The sequence below is a fragment of the Marmota monax genome, unplaced genomic scaffold, assembly GCF_021218885.2.
Source record: "Marmota monax isolate L192 unplaced genomic scaffold, Marmota_monax_Labrador192_F-V1.1 WCK01_AAM20220418_F8-fsc00228, whole genome shotgun sequence".
Taxonomy (NCBI): domain Eukaryota; kingdom Metazoa; phylum Chordata; class Mammalia; order Rodentia; family Sciuridae; genus Marmota; species Marmota monax.
In genome coordinates this window covers 249470-266709 of record NW_026695240.1, presented here as the reverse complement: position 1 = coordinate 266709, position 17240 = coordinate 249470, and the positions used below count along the sequence as shown (strand labels likewise).

The window sequence follows — 17240 nt, the reverse complement described above, 5'->3', positions numbered from 1 at the left end:
CCTAGGCAGGGCTGGGGCTTTCAGACAAGGGGTTTTGGGGGGGTGACCATCTGCACCTGGAGGCCGCCTGTGAGCGCCTCCCCTTCAACGCAGAGAAAAGAGCTGGGGAAAGGGGAGGGCTGCTTTTATTTGGAGGGAAGTTTCACCCGCCCCCCCCACTCCCACCCTCCAATACACACTCTGGGATAGAGAGAAGGCAGCTGGTGGAGGCGTGAGGGAGGCAAAGGTGAGGAGAGCTCAACCATCTCTCCACCACTGGATCTTGGGAGGCCCAAGTGGAGATGAGGAGCACCCCTTCTAAATGAGTCTGGTTTCCATGAAAGGCATGCAGGAGCCACGGGCTCCCTCAGATGTGGGCTGAAATCAGTTAAAGGGTTCCCTGGCCTAGAGTTCCTGGGTGCTCAGTTCAGACCTGGGAAGAGCTATGAAGTTGGGAGTTCCCTAGCCCCAGGGTCCTGGAGTTCCTGAGCCAACAAGGGGAGCCAGGCAAGGTTAGAAGCTCAGGGGGAGCTCCCCAGTCCTGGACAGAGGGAAAAGGGGTGGATAAAGGGGAAAGGGATGGCCTGCTGTGGAGCTGGAACCCCAGATGGAGGTTGTCATAGGGTCTGCAAGGAGGGCCCCTCTGGTCAGGAGGCTGCTGGCAGTGGCTGTGCCTGGCGACTGGCCCAGTATCGGTGGTAGGTGTCCTGGAAGAGGTCCCGGCAGGCAATGTGGGCGTGGAGACGGGCACAGGCCAGAAAGGCCCCTGCCAGTTTGCGATGCAGGGCGTAGGTCTCTTCGGGTGGTGGGCGCAGCCGGTGCTGCAGCAGGACGGGTATGAGACCCTGTATACGGCGGGCAGTGTCCCCAGCCCCGAAATCATAAGGACCAGGGGCAGCAAAGGGCTCCCCGAGGATCATCACTGCCTCCACATGGGCGTCGGAGAATGCCTAGGGGTGGGGACAGCAGATGCACCCAAATGGATACAGTGTCTTCTGCTCACTTATCCCAGAAGAGACTACCTCAACTCCCTGCAGTCTCAGGTATAAACAAGCCCCCAACTCCCCCAAAAGTAATAAGCAGCTTCCACCCCTTCCAGAGCCCCAGTAGGCAGCAGCCCACTTTCACTCTACTTGACCATTATTTATTTATTTATATGTGGTGCTGAGAATTGAACCCAGTGTCTCACATCTGCTAGGCAAGCACTCTACCACTGAGCCATAACCCCAGCCCCCCCCCCCTTTACTCTAAACAAACAGTCCTGGCCTCTTCTCAGAGCCTCCTAAATAAGCAGCCCTCCATTTCCTGCCCTGTATTACGCATTAGCAGTAACCCCAGGACAGATAGGTGGTACCTGTTTTCCAGGGGTTCCCGAGTAGTCAGGCAGCTGCATCCTCCACTCTTCCCCAGACCCCCGCCCCATATCAATAGGCATCCCCTAAAGTTGTCCAGTCCCCTAGACATATAATCTCCATTTTCCCCAGGAAAGATAGACCCCCTCCTCTCCCCACCATCCCCAGTTCCTCAGTAGGGACAGGCTGATCCCCATTACTTGTTCCCCAACAGACACCAACCCCCTGTAACTCCCATGTCTCCCAACCTTGGTTTCGAATCCTGTGAGGAATTTGAGGTCCTGGGATTTCTGCAGGACCTGGTCTCGGTTTCCCTCTGCAGCAGCCTTCACCACCTGGAAAGATGGGGGTGGGGCAGGGAACAGAGGCCAATGGGGGATTAAGGGAGTTCTAGAGAAAAGGTACCACCTGGTTCAGCCTGGCCAACCAAGGTCTACCTCTTTTCTCACCTTCCTGGGCCTTCCCTCTCACCTGAAAGCTTCTCCCTCCGCACTCTGCCCTGCGGTGTCTCCTTCAAGACTGTTCTAGAGCCTGGCAGGTAGTTGATTAGGGGTTCTGCGCATCTGGCTGGGAGTGCAGAGCTGCCTGGAGGCCACCATAATGAAATGGCACAGGGGAGAGTGTCATGGGTCCAAATACAACTGGATGAGGATGTGACTGTGATCCCAAACTGTGTCCAAGGTTGCCAGGAGGCCATCTCTACATCTCTTGCACTAGATTTTAAGCCCAGTGGGCACAGGGATCCCAGCTGGGTGTAGCTGCACTGGGTATTGGGCCTGGTATTCAGGCTGCCTTGGTGAACCTTGCTTTAGCAAATGAGTGTGTGGAGCTAAGGCCCTGTCTGGCCATGTGCTCACACAGGGAGGCCAAGAATCCCCCAGCCCCACCAGGACCAGCCTGCCTGGGCTCACTTCCAGCTCTCCCTATGGGTCACCTGCTGGAGGCCACTTTGCCCTTAGGCCTCTGCTTCCTCACCTGAGATGGGGATGGGGAGTTTCTTCCTCATGGGGTTGTTGTGAGGTCAAGGACTGTTCTCCCTGTGCAGTGCTCGGCTCAGCACTGTGCCTGCACAGAGGACGCATCATACCGATCCTGAGCTAGTCTTCTTGTTAGGAGCTGGCTGCGAGGGTCCCTGCTGTATAGAAGATGGACCCTGGGTTCAGCCCTCCCCTGCTGGGTTGCTTTCTTGCAGGGAGGAGGAACATGGGATTCATCTGGCTGTTCTAGTCTGTCTCAGCTCCCCTTGCCCATGCCTGTCTGACCATCTGTCAGGTCCTGGTCTTCAGGGGCCCATGTGACAGGGCTTTTGTAAACTGGAAAAGGCTAAGTAGGCCTGGGGGGCAGCGGCAGGTGTTGGTGGGAAGCGGGATATTCCAACTACACAGAGAGGCCTTGGCTTAGGGCCTCAAGTGCCCGGCAGAGAGGGCCCCAAGAGGCCTGGTGGGGGAGTGTTACCAGCTCAAGGGTGGCCTCAGGAGTTCCCTAGGCAGTGCCATGGGCTGGTCACAGTCACCTCCCTCTCCTGACTTCCAGCTGGTCAGCTCCCATGGACTGTCCATTAGGCAGCCCTCCCAGTGGCTCCTCTGCCCCTCTTCCCACCCTCCTGGGCTCACAGCACTTCTTAGAGACCCCTTGTTAGTGGGAGTTCTCCGATTCTGACTGTGGCCCTCCTGCTCAGAGTCTCTCCCAGCTTCTCAGGGCACAGGCCTAAAGTATAAGCTGCAAAACTGGCTTGAGACCTGGAGTAATTTGCCTCCACACCCCCACCCCCAACCAACTCAGACCTGAGTTCCCTTTGGTCCTCTAGGGCCTGCCACGCAAAATGAAGTCCCTGTACAGGCAACATTGACACCATCTGGAAGCTTGTGGGAGATGCAGCATCTTACATCTAAATCCAGACCACAAGCTGCATTTCACAGGACCACCAGGGTTTAACTGGATCGCTACCTGCACATTGATGTCCAGAAGCACTGTCTCAGTGGAGCTATGCTTTGCTGCCTCTTGACTGTGCACATGTATATCTGGAATACCCAGCCTCTTCCTGATTGGCTGTCCTCATCCCCCAGGTCTCCAATTCCAAAGTCTCCTCCTCCAGGAAGCCTTCCCTGATTCCCCCATAGCAGGTCAGACTCCCCCTCTGGGGCACCCACAGTTCTCTGCACTTCCTCCAGCTCAGCCCTGATCCCTTTGGGTCCTCACTGTCTGGTCAGTGAACAGTAAACTCTATGAAGATGGGGACCTAAGTTGGACCTGGATGGCTGTTGTGTCTAGTATCATCCCTGAGCATAGAGAAGGTGCCAGAGAATGTTTGAATTGATGGTTAGATGATTCCAAGACCCAGGCTGAATGTTCAACTCAACTAATTAATGAGACGGTGTTCTGTGTGGCCTCTGAGACAAACTGACCATCAGCAAGAGATAGGCAACACAGATGTGGGGCATAGGCTACCAGGGAGTTCTGGGACTGCAGGCTGGGCACTAAGGGTGTGGACCAGATGGCCATCATGGACCCTTCTCCTAAGGGGGGCTAGGTAGAGGTTGGGAACATGGGCTCTGAACCCAGACCATCTGAGTGTGACTCCCAGGTCTGTTGGTATCTTCAGCCAGCTCTCTAATGGGGCTAAAAATGGTCTTGATCATAGAATTGCTGTATGGTTTCTAATCAGTCTACTACGTAAAATCCTTAAAATAGTGCCTGATGTAAAATTATGGGCTTGGTACTTATTAGCTGCTCTTAATAGTATCATTATTTCTTCATTCTAGACCCTCTATTTCTCCTTCTTACCCCTTTGCCTCAGTGGCTGGGTTGAACCTTGAACCTTCAGAGGCCCCAGGGTCAGGGCAACTCCTCACCTCAATATAATGATCTGTGAACTTTGTCCCAAATTCTCGGCTTGCACCAAAGTCCAACAAGGTCACCTGGGAATGAAGAGTGGTAAGAGGAACACTGGAGCCCACCAACACCCCCATGGGGGCAGGTAGGACCCATCTCTCCCTCCCGCAGACCTCCTGGCTCCTGCTAGAGTCCCTGCCCAGCTGCCTCCAGGGCTCTTTGCCTCTGGACTCCATACTTCCAAGCCACCTCTGCGTGGTAGCTGAAAAGATCTGCCTTTTATTTTTTTGGTCCATAGGATGTTCAGTAAAGGGCTAAGTCTTGAACTGGAGGGCCCTGGGGCCTGAGGAAGAGAAACTGTGGCTAGATTTGTATTTGGAAAAGATCCCTCTGGGGACAGACCACTTTGGAGAGTCAACTGGGCAACTTCTAGTGAAAGCAAAGATGTGTCCACAAACAGAAAAAATCTGCAGGTCTAAACTCTCGCCTTTAAGCCTTTTTATACCCTCCTGCTCCCTGCATGGCTGTCTTCTTCTCTCTCTGGTCTCAGAATTAATGGCACTTCCTTCATGAAACCTTGCCTTACCCCTTGCTGGGTCAGGCATATCCCTAGAGTCCCACATCTCCCTCCCTAGTCCCCGTCTTTCCAGCCCTGACCACTCTGTCCTAGTGGTCACTCTGCTTCCCCATTGTGGCACTAATTCCTCTAGGCCATCACCAATGGAATGGCAGAGGAAATGCCATGTCACTTGGCCAAGGCAAGCAGGCAGGAGGTTAGACTCTCAACCCCCTCCTTCCACTGGAAGCAGAACATGGCAAGGCCCAGCAGAAGGCACGGCCACAAAAGGGGAGAAGCGTGGCCTGAATCACTGCACTCAGAAGGACCATCCCAGCCTGCTGCATGAGCAATGAACTACGAGTGTGTTCACTGGCTGAAATAAATATCAGGGAATATTTGTTATGGCAGCTAATGTACCCCCACTCTCACCAGAAGGAACCAACCTGGTGGCTGGAGGCATCATACAGGAAGTTGGCCCAGTTGGGGTCCGTCTGCATGAATCTGAACTCAAACAGCTCCCGCAGACACAGCCTCAGGAGCTGGAAGCAGATCTGGGGTAGGGAGAAGACACCTCAAGGGATGTGACCCTGTGCAAAGTCCTCCCTGGCCTGAAGAGGGAGCGAGGGCCTGGCCCTCCCTACTGCCCCACAAGGCAATTACCTGGTTCCGGACATCCTGACTCAGTCCCTGGCACTGATCCAGAGGGACACCTCCGGCCAGCTCCATGCCCAGCACCCGCCTCGTGCACAGCTCCTTAACCACAGCTGGCACTCGGAAGAAGGGGTCATCTGCCAACAGCTGCCTATGGCAGGAGGAAGGGAAGGAATGAATTTTTTTTTGCTTAGAACCCCGAGGCCTGGTTTGAGCAGGCCTCCGAGATGTCCTTCATGAAGCTCTTCTCTAAGCTTTTCCTTCTCTCCTGGGCTACTCTGGCCTTGGTCTGCCCTGGGTAACAGCCAATACCTGAACAGACTGACATTTAGCAAATACCTCTGTAGCCTAATAGCTTGTCCTTTAACCAGGTATTGCTGGAGATCATCTACCACTTCCCTACTGGAAACCCTTCTCTGACTTCTGGTTGTCCCAGGATAAACTCAGTGTATTTAGCTTATGCACTACCATTTAAAAATCATTTTATTAATTCATCCCCAAGATCGTCACTGAATATCTATCGTCACTGAATATCTATCTTCTAAGACCACTGAGCATCTTTAGTGATACTCATAGGTCACTCCTTAAGAGTAACCACAGGAGTGCCCCCTAATGTTTTTTGGTGGTTCTGGGGGATTGAACCCAGGGACAATCTTCTACTGAGCCATATCCCAGTCCTTTTTTTCAATTTTGATACAAAGTCTCGTTACGTTGCCCAGGCTGGCCTGGAACTTGCAATCCTCAGGTCTCAGCCTCCAGAGTTGCTGGGATTACAGGTGTGCACCACCGCGACTGGCAGGAGTCCCTCCTTAATTTGTGGTTTAATTTCCCAAGGTTTCAGTTACTTGTAGTCAACTATGGTCTGAATGAAAAATTCCATAAGTAAACAATTCACAAGTTTCAAACTGCATACCATTCTGATTAGTGTGATAAAATCTCACTCCATCCTGCCTGGGACATGAATCATCATCTTGTCTAGGATATACACACTGTATATACTACCCGCCCGTTAGTCACTTAGTAACCATCTCAGTTATCAGATTGATTTTCATGGTATCGCAATGCTTATGTTCAAGTAACACTTAACAATGGCCCCAAAGCAGGAGTGATAATGGTATTTCAGATATGCCAAAGAGAAGTATAAAGTGCTTTTCTCTGAGCCAAAAGCAGAAAGTTCTTGACTTAATAAGGAAAGAAAAAAAAATTGTAGGTTGAAATTGCTAAGATCTATGGTAAGATCAAATCTGTGAAACTGTGAAGAAAAAAGAGATTCATGTTAGTTTTGCTGTAACACCTCAAACTGTAAAAGTTGTGGCCACAGTGCATGATAAGTAGTTAGTTAAGATGGAAAAGGCATAAATTTGTGGGTGGAAGATTTGAATAGAAGTGTTTTGACTAATGGTTCCATGTTGCTTCAGAAAGTGCTGCGCCTAAGCTAGACTTTATCATAGGTGTGCACAGCTGATGTAGGGTTTGGGACTATCCAGTTTCAGGCATCCACTGGGGGTCTTGGAATATGTCCCCTGTGGATGTGAGGTGGGGTTGCACTCTGAACATTGGTAAATAAAGGGAAGGAATCCTTCTCTGCTTTTGTGCTGCCCAGTGCTGGGGGACAGATCAGTGACTGAGCCAGCGCTGGCCTGCCCAACCAGAGCTCGCACCCTAAAAGACAACTATAGATTTAGAAAAGTGTGTCAAATTAAGAGTTGGGAGGCAAATATGAGTGAAGCCTCTCATTGAGGACACGTGGTTTGGTGGAGAGTGAGGAAGGACAGGCAGATGGGCAGAGGCCAGGGGAATGAGGTGGATTTTTCCCCTAAGAGCCCTGGGGAATCCTGTGGGAGAAGGGTATTCTCAGATCCCACAGGGGTGTGCTCCGCCTCCTCCTCCTGCTTTGCATGCCCATCTTCAAGTTGATATGTTTGTCCTTGTTTGTAAGATTTCTGATATTTGAACTACTTCTGAAGAGCCAGGCCTTGTGCTGAGCACTTAATCAGCACAAGTCCATTTTTTTTTTTTTTTTTTTTTGGTCCTGGGGATTGAACCCAGAGGGACTTTACCTCTGTGCCACATCCCCAGCCCTTTTTATTTTTATTTGTTTAGGGTCTTGCTAAGTTGCTAAGGCTGGCCTTGAACTTGTGATCCTTCTGCCTCAGCATCCTGAGTCGCTGGAATTACAGGTGTGTGCCTCCGCACCTGGCTAGGACAAATCCCTTTTATTATTACCATCCAGTGAGGACACTTTTCTGAGGTCCTGTATAGAAGCAGCCCAGTCTGGTAAGGGCTTAGCCAAGACTGGATCCCATTCCTGTTTGAGTCTGGGGCACATGTCCCAAAACACTGCCTTCTGCTGACTCCTGCCTACTAAGCTTGGTACATTGTAGACCTTCAGTAAATGTGTGAGCCCCACTGTGTGTGTGGGGGGGGTATCATTAATTGTTGCACATCACCAAACTTCCAAGATATAGCCACACTGTCCTATATAACTGTAGTTTGTTCATGTTCACTGTTATCTATGCCACTGATGAATACATCATAATTTGTTTATCTGCCCTGCTGAATAGATTCAATATTTGGATTGTTTCCAGTTTGGGAATCTTAGAAACTATGTTGCTCTAAGTGTTCTAGAAAAGTCTGATAGTGGGGAATTTAGAAACTATGCTGCTCTAAGCGTTCTAGAAAAGTCTGATAGTGTATAATGGCATGAGTATCCCTATAGTATTCCAGAAGAAGCAATAGCTAGGTTGAAGGTGTGAATACAAAGGTTTATTGGATGGTGCCAAAGTGTTCTCCAAAATGGCTGTTTCAAGCAGGGTGCACATCTCTATCTCAGTGATCTGGGAGGCTGAGATAGGAGGACTGCAAACTTGAGGTCAGACTTAGCAACTTAACAATGCTCTGTCTCAAAATACAAAATAAAAAGGGCTGGGGATTGGGCTAGTGATAGAGCTCAGTTGGTAGAGTGCTCACCTTACATTCACAAGGCCCTGGGTTCAATCCCCAGCACCACACAAACAAAAAGGACTGGGGATGTAGTAAGGGCTCTGGGGTAAAATGCCCTGGGTTCAATCCCTTGTCCAAAAATGAAAACAAATGCTTGTATCAATATCTCCTCCTGCCCACAGTGGGTAAGGGAGGCTCTGAAGTCCAATCCTCTCCAATGTTGATGCTGCCAAATGGTTCAATTTTGGTCAGTCTGGCAAGACGCCATGGCACACACCTGCAATCTCAGTGACCCAGGAGGCTGAGGCAAGAGAATCACAAGTTCGAGGCCTACCTTAGCAATGTAGCGAGGCCCTCAGCAATTTAGCAACTTATCTCAAAATTAAAAGAGGGGGTGGCAGGGGACATGGCTCACTGGTAAAGCACCCCTAGGTTTATTCTCCAGTACCAAAAACAAACAAGAAAACTTTGGTAGTCTAGTGGGTATGTTAAGTACCTATGTCAGACCACAGTGGATCCACATCCTGACACTCAGCAAGAAGTGATCTGTTCACTCTCACAGAGGACACAAGGGAACACGTGAAGGAGCAATAGAAGAAAAAGAAAGAGTTTGCTGGTCAAACCCCAGGGCTCCAGCTGCCAGAGGCTGGGGGGACATCCATTTCTGGCTCATGTTGGGCAGGAATAAAGGAAGGAAAAAGGATGGAGGGAAGGGGCCTCCGGGCCTTCAGAGGAGTCAGCTCACCTGAAGTTCTGGGCACAAGCCGCCTCCCGACGGTAGTCACACTCCCACGTCAGCTCCTGCTGCAGGGCCTGTAAGCTCTGCTCCGCAAACAGGCCTGAGAGGCAGCCATGTCAGTCAGGAAAGGCCACAGCCTGCATCCCCTGCCTGAGCCCTGGGGCTCCCAGGAACAGGTGCCTTCCCTGGCCAGTTATGCCACCCTCCCTCTGTCCCTCTCTGTGTCCCTCACACCTTCAATCCAGATCTTTCACCTACATCACTTTCTGGGCACTTTTTCCTATCTTTCCCACAATTGTGGTCTCTGTGTGTGTGTGTGCGTGCACACATGTGTGTGTTTGTGTGTGCGCGCGCGCACGTGCTCTGCAGAAAATACCCAAGGCCTTGTTCCTGGCAAATGCTCTATCATTAAGTCATATCCTTTTTTTGCAGATTGAACCCAGGGGCACTTACCTCTGCGCTACATCCCCAGTCCTTTTTATTTTGAGACTGGGTCTCACTAAGTTGCACAGGTTGGCCTCAAACTTGCAATCCTCCTGTCTCAGCCTCCAGAGTGGCATGCGCCACCACACCACTTGTGGTCTCCCCTGGGTACAAAATGTACCCATGCACACCCCAACTCCACGGCAGCTCCTCCACGGTCCCGCAGTGCACTGTGCTCACACTCCCACATTTCTCCTTGCCTCTCCCTTCTAGACCTGCCTCCTGCACTCCCTCTCTCACACGAGCCTCCTGCTCCGTCTTCTGCAGGCACCGTCTCATGTGCTCCAACAACAAGCTGTCCCACTCGCTTTACCTTTCTGCTTCTGCGGCTTTTCTGTGCCTACAGCTGGTGTCCCCACACTGATCACCCTGTGTGTGTATTTCTGGGATTTTGGTCCGGGCTTCGTTTCTTCGTGGCTGTGCCACATACTCTGCTCTCTGGACTCTCCCTGCTCAGCATCCTCCTTCCTGTTGCTTACACACTAGTGTGCACACCACACCCCCACCCTCCCCGTGCTTGCCCTCTGGCCAGCCCCGCTTTCTCTCTTCGGGCATCTCTCCCTTGGTCAGGGACAGAGTGGGCGCCTCACCCTCTGGCAGGGCCGTGCTCATCTTGAGCACAGCCAGCAGGTTCTGCACATCACTCTGGATGCTCTGGGCAACGCCTGGGTACTGCGAGGGGAGGAAAGGGGATTGGCAGTCACTGCTCTGGGACAGCAGGGTGACCGCCCCACCCTGCCCAGCCTCCCCACTCACCTGGATCTTCACAGCCACCTCTGTCCCATCCCTCAGCAAACCCCGGTGCACCTGCCCGATTGAGGCAGCAGCAAAGGGTACCTCCTCCAGGGAGGCCACCTTGGCCTGCCAATCCTTGCCCAGCTCCTCTTCGAGAACTCTCTGTGGGGAGTGGTCAAAACAATCATTTCACATTTCTGGGTGGCTGAGATCACTCCCCACGCTGAGGGCCTGGTGTATTCACAACCTTGGGGAAGCTCTTGGCTGCTACCCCTCTGTGCAGGTGTAGAAACTGAAGCCCAGAGAGAAGCCAGCCCAGCTGCTCTCCTGAGCCCACACTTCCTAAGCTGTGCAGGTAGTTTTTGGAATCGCTTTGATTTTAGTTAAGATTGATAATAATCGTTTATTATACTCCTAACTATATATTATTACCTGAATATTAACATGATAAAGAAGAGCATCCTGTGGGCCAAGTCCTATTCAGAGAGGCAATAGCTACCAAGGATGGCACAATAGTGACCAGAACAGAGACTGAAGACTGGCAACAGCTAGACTCTGGAGTCCACAGAACAGCTCGTTCCCTGGGCACTGACTCAGTGTCAGGTGGCACAATAGACTGGGCCAGCCTAGCTACAGATATTTCATTACAAAAAAAAAGTAGTAATCACAGCTAAAACTTGTCTACCACTCAGGGTGTGACGGGGTAGTTCTAAGTGCTCTAGTATACAAATTACATACTAATTTATGTAACCCCATGACACAGGTGTGCCTATCCCTATTGTTATCTCCCAGATAAGGTAAACTGAGGCACAGAGAGATCAAAGCACATGTCTGACTGGCAGAGATGGGCTCTGAACCCTAACTATTGTGCTTTGCTGCCTTGACAGGGCTGAGTCCCGCCTGGGACTGAATAAAGTGCTCTGCATCCTCTCACCTAATCACAATGGTGTGTGTATGAGGTGTGTACTTTGGTGACACCCATTTTACATATGGGGAGACTGAGGCCAAGGGACAGGGAGTAGAGCAATTAAGGGAGGGTCAGGTGTGTGCTGAGCATCGAGCCCCCTTGCCAGCCCCTCCCACAGGCACTCACCAGCATCTGCCAGCGGGGCATGAAGTCAGCACTCTGGCGGACCCGCTCAAAAATGCGCTGCAGCTGAGGGCTGATGAAGCTGTTGTCTTGGGAGACAGCAGGACCAGGGGACAGTGAGGAGAGAGGAGGAGGGGTCCATGTGAGTATCTGAATTTGGGCTTGTTGGTGGGTGGGGATGGGGTGGAGGTCAAGTCAAGGGTCGGGAGCTGCCAGTAAAGCTGTACCCTGGATGCTGAGCATTTGGCCAACCTTGAGGGCAGCCCCCCGGACTGTACACAAGGTCTGCACGATCCGTTCAGCGTTGGCCTCTGACAGGAAAGGGCTGGAGTCCAGCTTGGAGCCGCCCTCTGGGGAGGAGAGAATAACCATTAGTATTACAATCAAAAAAATAATCAATAAGCACAGCACATGGTTATTAGAACGGCTAATATGAATTTATTATTATGGAGATACCAAGTGCTCACAAAGACGCTTACGGGAGGGTGCTGGCTCGGCTTCTGGAAAATAGTTGGGACGTTTCTAATAAGGCACATGCCTAAACTCAATGTGCTTCCCCTCCTAGGCACTCATAGACACCTCTCACAAAAGAAGCCAGACACATGAGAATACACTGTCTGATTATATTGGTATTGTTTTCTTTTGGTTTTCTGTGATACTGGGAATTGAATCCAAGAGCATTCTACCACTGACCTACATCCCCAGACCTTTATTATACTGTATTTTGAGATAGAGGCTTGCTAAATTGTGGAGGCTAGCCTGGAACTTTTAATCCTCCTGCCTCAGCCTCCTAAATTGCTGGGATTAGAGGCGTGTACCATCACACCTGGCTTCAGTCTTGTTCTAAACTGAATATGTACCCTCGTTTTTGTTTCAGGGCCCTGACTTGTTGAGGCATCTCACCCAAAAATGCTATACATCTAGTTCCACAGACCCGTCAGCACTCCTACTCTTTTTAGCTTTTCTCTCCTGCTTAAAATTAGGAACTCGCCTTTTCTTGGATGGTGTGCTCCTATTTATCAAAGTCCTGACTGTGGCTTTAGCCCTGTTCTGAGCACAATGACCCTAAGAGGGAAGAATATTATCATGACCCTCATTTTCAGATGAGGAAATTCAGCTCAGGGTGGCACCACTTGCCCCAGGTCACTTAGCAAGGATCTGAACCCAGGCAGTATGGCTCACTCACCTGACTGCTGATGTCCTCCTGGCAGGGACTTCTTGGCTACCTCGGCCAGTGCTCCTAGCCCCAAGCTCACGGCCAGTCCTGGACAGGGAGAAAGGAGCCATAGTGCCTGCTTGCCTGAGGCCTCCCCCTCCCTCTCTGCTCTAGGTCTCTCTTGAATGCTTGTCTCCCGACCCTTTATTGAGCTCTCTGTATCTCTGTCTCCAACTGAGGTTCTGACTCTCTCTTTGCTTGGGTATGCCTTCTAGGTGATGCTCTCCCTTTCTTTTATCCTTCTCTGCCAAGTCTCTACCTCCCTCCTAGCAACTGGGAGCCCTGACTGCACATCAGAGTCATCTGCAGGGTTTTTGTACATTGGAGGCCCAGATTTACCTACCCCTGAGATTCTGATTAAATTGGTCTGAGATGCGGCCTGGGAATTTGCAGTTTTTTAAGCACCCCAGCTGATTCTAGTGTTCACCTACGGTTAAGAATGCCCTGGAATGATGGCGACTCCTGTTTCATCGCCCACACCTCTTTCATGTTTGTCTCCCCTTTACTGTGGCAGTTATTTCTCCATCTCTACCCCTTCCTCCACATCTTTCTAGGTCTCCTCTCTGTTCCTCCCTTTCATGTTCTCTCTTCAGCTCTGATTTCCTCTGCTTCATCTCCTTATCTACATGACATCTTGAATCTCTGTGCCTCTTTAACTGTCACCATTACTGTAAATCATTGCGGATGGCATTTTCTGAGTGCTTGCTACACACCAAATACTGTTTTCCGTACCTCATATGCATTAAATCATTTCATCCTCTCACCTTTGGAAAAATGTTTTACAGAAAAACTTCTGTTTTACGGAAAAGCTTCTGTTTTACAGAAAAGGGAATTGAAGCTCAGAGAAGTTAAGTAACTTGCCCAAAGTGACAAGGTGAGGACGCAGAAGAGTCACCCTTGGAACTGTCAGTAGCCTGGTGCCAAAAACTCAGTGCACTTGACTGCCGTTTTCAACTGCGAGTTGTTGTTTTTTTTTCTCCCAGTACTAGGAATTGAATACAGGGACGCTCTACCACTGAGCTCTACCCCCAGCCCTTTTTATTTTGTATTTTAAGATAGGATCTTGCTAAATTGCTGAGGCTAGCCTTAAAATTATGATCCTCCTGCTCCAGATTCCCAAATTGCTGGGATTACAGTGTGTGTAACCTCACCTGGCCTTTACTTGTGTGTGTGTGTGTGTGTGTGTGTGTGAGAGAGAGAGAGAGAGAGAGAGAGAGAGAGAGAGAGAGAGAGAGAGAGAGAGAGGGAGAGAGAGGGAGAGAGAGGGAGGGAGAGAAAGAGAGAGAAGCGATCCTCCCACCTCAGCCTCCCAATTAGCTGGGACTAAAGGCATGAACCACCGCGCCTGGCTTTATTCTTTTTAAAGAATGTTAGTTGCAACCCATTAAATTATTTTGTGCAGGTTTGAACAACTCTGTAGCATGACCCAGAGTCAAGGCAATCTCCTCTCTTAGCTGCTATTTCCTCATCTATGGAATGGAAATAAATTACTCATCAACTCAGTACAGGAGTTCACTGTGTAGGGGACCTTATACATTAAAGGTTCTCAATAAATATTACCATCATTTACATTCCTCTATTTCTCTTGGCTTGCAGGCCTTGGCCTTTGTCACTCTTTCCCTGTCTCTCTGTCCTCTTCATTTCTGATTCATCTTTCCCTTTCTTCATTCATGTTGCCTCTTCTGATCTAAGTCATATCCAGATCCCCAAAAGTCACACCTACCCCCAAAGCTCGCCAGTCGACTGATGCGGGAGACAGGTACCTTGCGTTCTTGAGAGCGATTGCTCAGCTGGGAAATGGAGAAAAGGTCTGAGGGTGAGAAGGTGGCCGCAGAGCTGGGGGAGTCCACCCAACCTGTCACCAACAATGTCCTCAAGATCAGGGAGCCAGCAGCCTTCATGGGTGTTACAGGATGAGGGGCAATGGTACCTGGGGCTGGGTTGTCTTTCTGAGACGGGCCTCCCGTGCTCTGCGAATATCCTCCTCCCGCAGGCCTCTTCCAGGCCCATCCTGATGAAACTTTTGGGCCCAAGAACCCCCACGTGGTCCCTGCAAGAGATGTGGACTTTGGTAAGAAGTGGAGGACATAGGGTCTGCCTGGACCTTTGGGTCCCTTCCCTGTTTTGTTTTTACTTTTTTGCAGTGCTGGGGATCGAACCTAGGGCTTCATGCATGCTAGGCAAGCACTCTACCACTGAGCCACCCTCAGTCCTCCTCCCTGTTCTTTTACCTCTTGAACCCTCCTCCGGCCCCCTCCCCCTGGGGACCATCTCTCCAGTCTCTTACCCACCAGTGGGGCCTAGGCACCCGGCCCCAAAAAGGCAGACCAACAGTCCGGCCCAGTTGTCCACAGGTCCCATGCAGTAGACCAACCACCTCTAGCCACATTGCCTAAGAGACAAGAGGAGGGATTATTATTATTATTATTATTATTGGTACCAGGGATTGAATCCAGGAGCGCTTAACCACTGAGTCACACCCCAGCCCTTTTTTGTATTTTATTTAGAGACAGGGTCTCATTAAATTGCTTAGGGCCTCGGTAAGTTGCTGAGGCTGGCTTTGAACTCAGATCAGGAGGATGGATTATATATAAGAGTTCTTGGACTGGCCTCTCGGCTTTGCCCTTCTTTGCAGGGTCCCCCACATTCCCGTGTCCACCTTCTCTAAGACTGCCATCTACCAAAGACCTCCTCCTTTGCTAATAGATGCCCACAGTTTCTCTTGGTTACCCCCGCTGGTTGGCAGGAACTCACAGTTCTCCCCTGGTGCCTTCCCACCCCCGCTGTTGCTAGGGTCCTCCCCCGTTGCTAGACACCCACAGATCCTCCAGGGCTACCTCTCTACCTTTCTGAGCCCCTCGTTGCTTGGCACCACCTTACCCTCTGTTGCTAGGCACCCACAATTCCTCCCGAGTCCCCCCACCGCGTTACTGGGCACCTCCCCCAGTTGCTAAGCACCAACGGTTCAGCTCCAGGCCCGAGACGCATGGGGCCTGCTCTGCTTCCGGGAACATCTGCACGCCCGCCCCCTCCGGTCAGTTAGCCAATGGAGAAACAGTGAATTGCTGACAGGCACGAAGCGCATCCCGCTGTGCGCAGGAGGCGGGGCTAGGGGCGGGACCCAGGCGCTGGGCAAACGGGGATTGCAGGGGCGCTGTTGGGCGCGCACCAGCCCTTTTACCTTTCCACCCACTTAAAAGTGCCTTATAAGCGGCGGACCTTTCAGTTCCCTATACTGTCTTTCTTGGAAACATCACTTTTCCTTACAAACGTCACGCCTCTTTGCTGGAACATCTTGCCAACCTCCCTTCTTATTTTTCCTCCTGGCAGGCTCAACGTTTCTCCTTTGAAAGGCATTTCTACCAAGCAAACATTTTCCTGTACATAGAGCCCCTCCACTTTGCACAAACACCCACATCCTGGCACCCATCCTCCTTCCGTGAGCTTATAAATCCTCTGCCTTGCTCGCCAAATGTCTCCGACTCACAACCTCAATTTTGCCGTGTACATAAACCCCCTCACTTGCACACTGAGCCTCTGTTCCCTCACACACCCTGCTCTCTCTGCTCCCCACCCACCCGCGGGATGGCGCGAGTGGGAGTCCTCTGTTTCCTGTAGGCCTGACATTTCCCAGAACACACTCAGCCAAGATTCCCAGTGCTGAGTCAGGAAACTTGGTGTCCCAGAAAATCAGCTCCCAGTCCATCTGCGGGTGTGTGTGTGTGTGTGTGTGTGCGCGCGCGCGGTGCGTGTGCTGGGGGCTGACTCACCCCTCTTCTCACTGTCTGGAATAGAAACAGCTGGCGGGGGCATCTCCCACTGGGAGAAGGGGGAATGCCGATGTGTCTCCCACAGCAATCAGCTCTCCCATCCAACCGTCTTTTTCGGGAATCAGGCCTCCCTGTCTCTATCCCCTCTGCTGTGTGACCTCAGAAGAACCCTGCTCCCGCTCTGGACCTCAATTCCCCAACGTGTATCATGTACCAGGTGGGATCCTGCCTCTGAGTTTTCATTGGTCTGTGAAGAGATGACTCATTCTAGAGCCTTGGGTCTATGCCCATTGTTCCTCCCCAGGGTGACTCAATTTCAAGATTGAAACTACCTCCTGTCCCCCTCTAATAGTGAGGATCTGACTCAGGAGCTGGGGGCAGTTCACCTTTGGGGGCAAACTATGTAAAAAACACCAATGACAACTAACCCTACAGGGCTGTGGCTGACAGTGCCAAGTCTGACACCACATGCTTCACGTACATGAGGTCATACCAAATAGCTCTGGGGCTAAAAAAGACTAGAAACTGGCAGAACTCTGAGCCTCAGCTTCCTCATTTGTCAACTGAGCATCCCTTCCTGCTTAGTTTTAGCGACAGAGAAAAGCAGTGAAATAGTGTCAGGGCCTGGTACAGAACAAGTGCTTTTTATGCGTGAGATTTCTTACGGAAAATTCAATGGAGCGTTTAAGTCACGGAGGCGGGTCTCGAACCCACGTCTGTGAAATCCCCAAGTTTTTGAAAAGTCCGTCCTGCTTGTGCATGAAGAATGCACGTGCGATCGGATTCGTCCACGGGTCACCTGGTATAGAGAGACTGGGTTGGTCACGGGGGCTGAGGTAGGGACCCACAGGAGTACAACCAGACAGTAGCGGTGCAAACCTGACTTAGTCT

At 51.1% G+C, this 17240-nt stretch overlaps 1 protein-coding gene across 5 annotated transcripts; it reads right to left on the bottom strand.

Annotated features, from left to right (window-relative positions):
- Nucleotides 1-108: 108 nt before the first annotated feature.
- On the bottom strand, nucleotides 109-17154 carry Coq8b (coenzyme Q8B). 5 transcript variants are annotated; one of them, XM_046440079.2, is made up of 15 exons: nucleotides 17015-17154; nucleotides 14867-14971; nucleotides 14510-14629; nucleotides 14303-14369; nucleotides 12550-12627; nucleotides 11591-11713; nucleotides 11367-11452; nucleotides 10295-10435; nucleotides 10129-10210; nucleotides 9062-9155; nucleotides 5383-5524; nucleotides 5166-5273; nucleotides 4184-4249; nucleotides 1580-1666; nucleotides 109-929 (listed from the first exon to the last, which is right to left on the bottom strand). In XM_046440079.2, the coding sequence occupies exons 2-15, from the start codon at nucleotides 14966-14968 to the stop codon at nucleotides 627-629; spliced, it is 1599 nt and encodes a 532-aa protein (XP_046296035.1). In that variant the 5' UTR covers nucleotides 14969-14971; nucleotides 17015-17154; the 3' UTR covers nucleotides 109-626. The 5 variants fall into 5 exon arrangements, with proteins under 5 accessions (XP_046296035.1, XP_046296033.1, XP_046296031.1 ...); XM_046440077.2 differs by lacking the exon at nucleotides 17015-17154 and adding an exon at nucleotides 16350-16568; XM_046440075.2 differs by lacking the exon at nucleotides 17015-17154 and adding an exon at nucleotides 15538-15593.
- Nucleotides 17155-17240: the final 86 nt, after the last annotated feature.

Coding starts and splice junctions, on each gene's coding strand:
- Coq8b (XM_046440075.2), bottom strand. CDS start 15,567: ATGCGTCTCGGGCCTGGAGCTGAACCGTTG. Junction 14,972..15,537: donor GGCCTGGAGCTGAACCGTTG/GTGCTTAGCAAC, acceptor CTTGTCTCTTAG/GCAATGTGGCTAGAGGTGGT. Junction 1,667..4,183: donor TCACAGATCATTATATTGAG/GTGAGGAGTTGC, acceptor CCATCTTTCCAG/GTGGTGAAGGCTGCTGCAGA.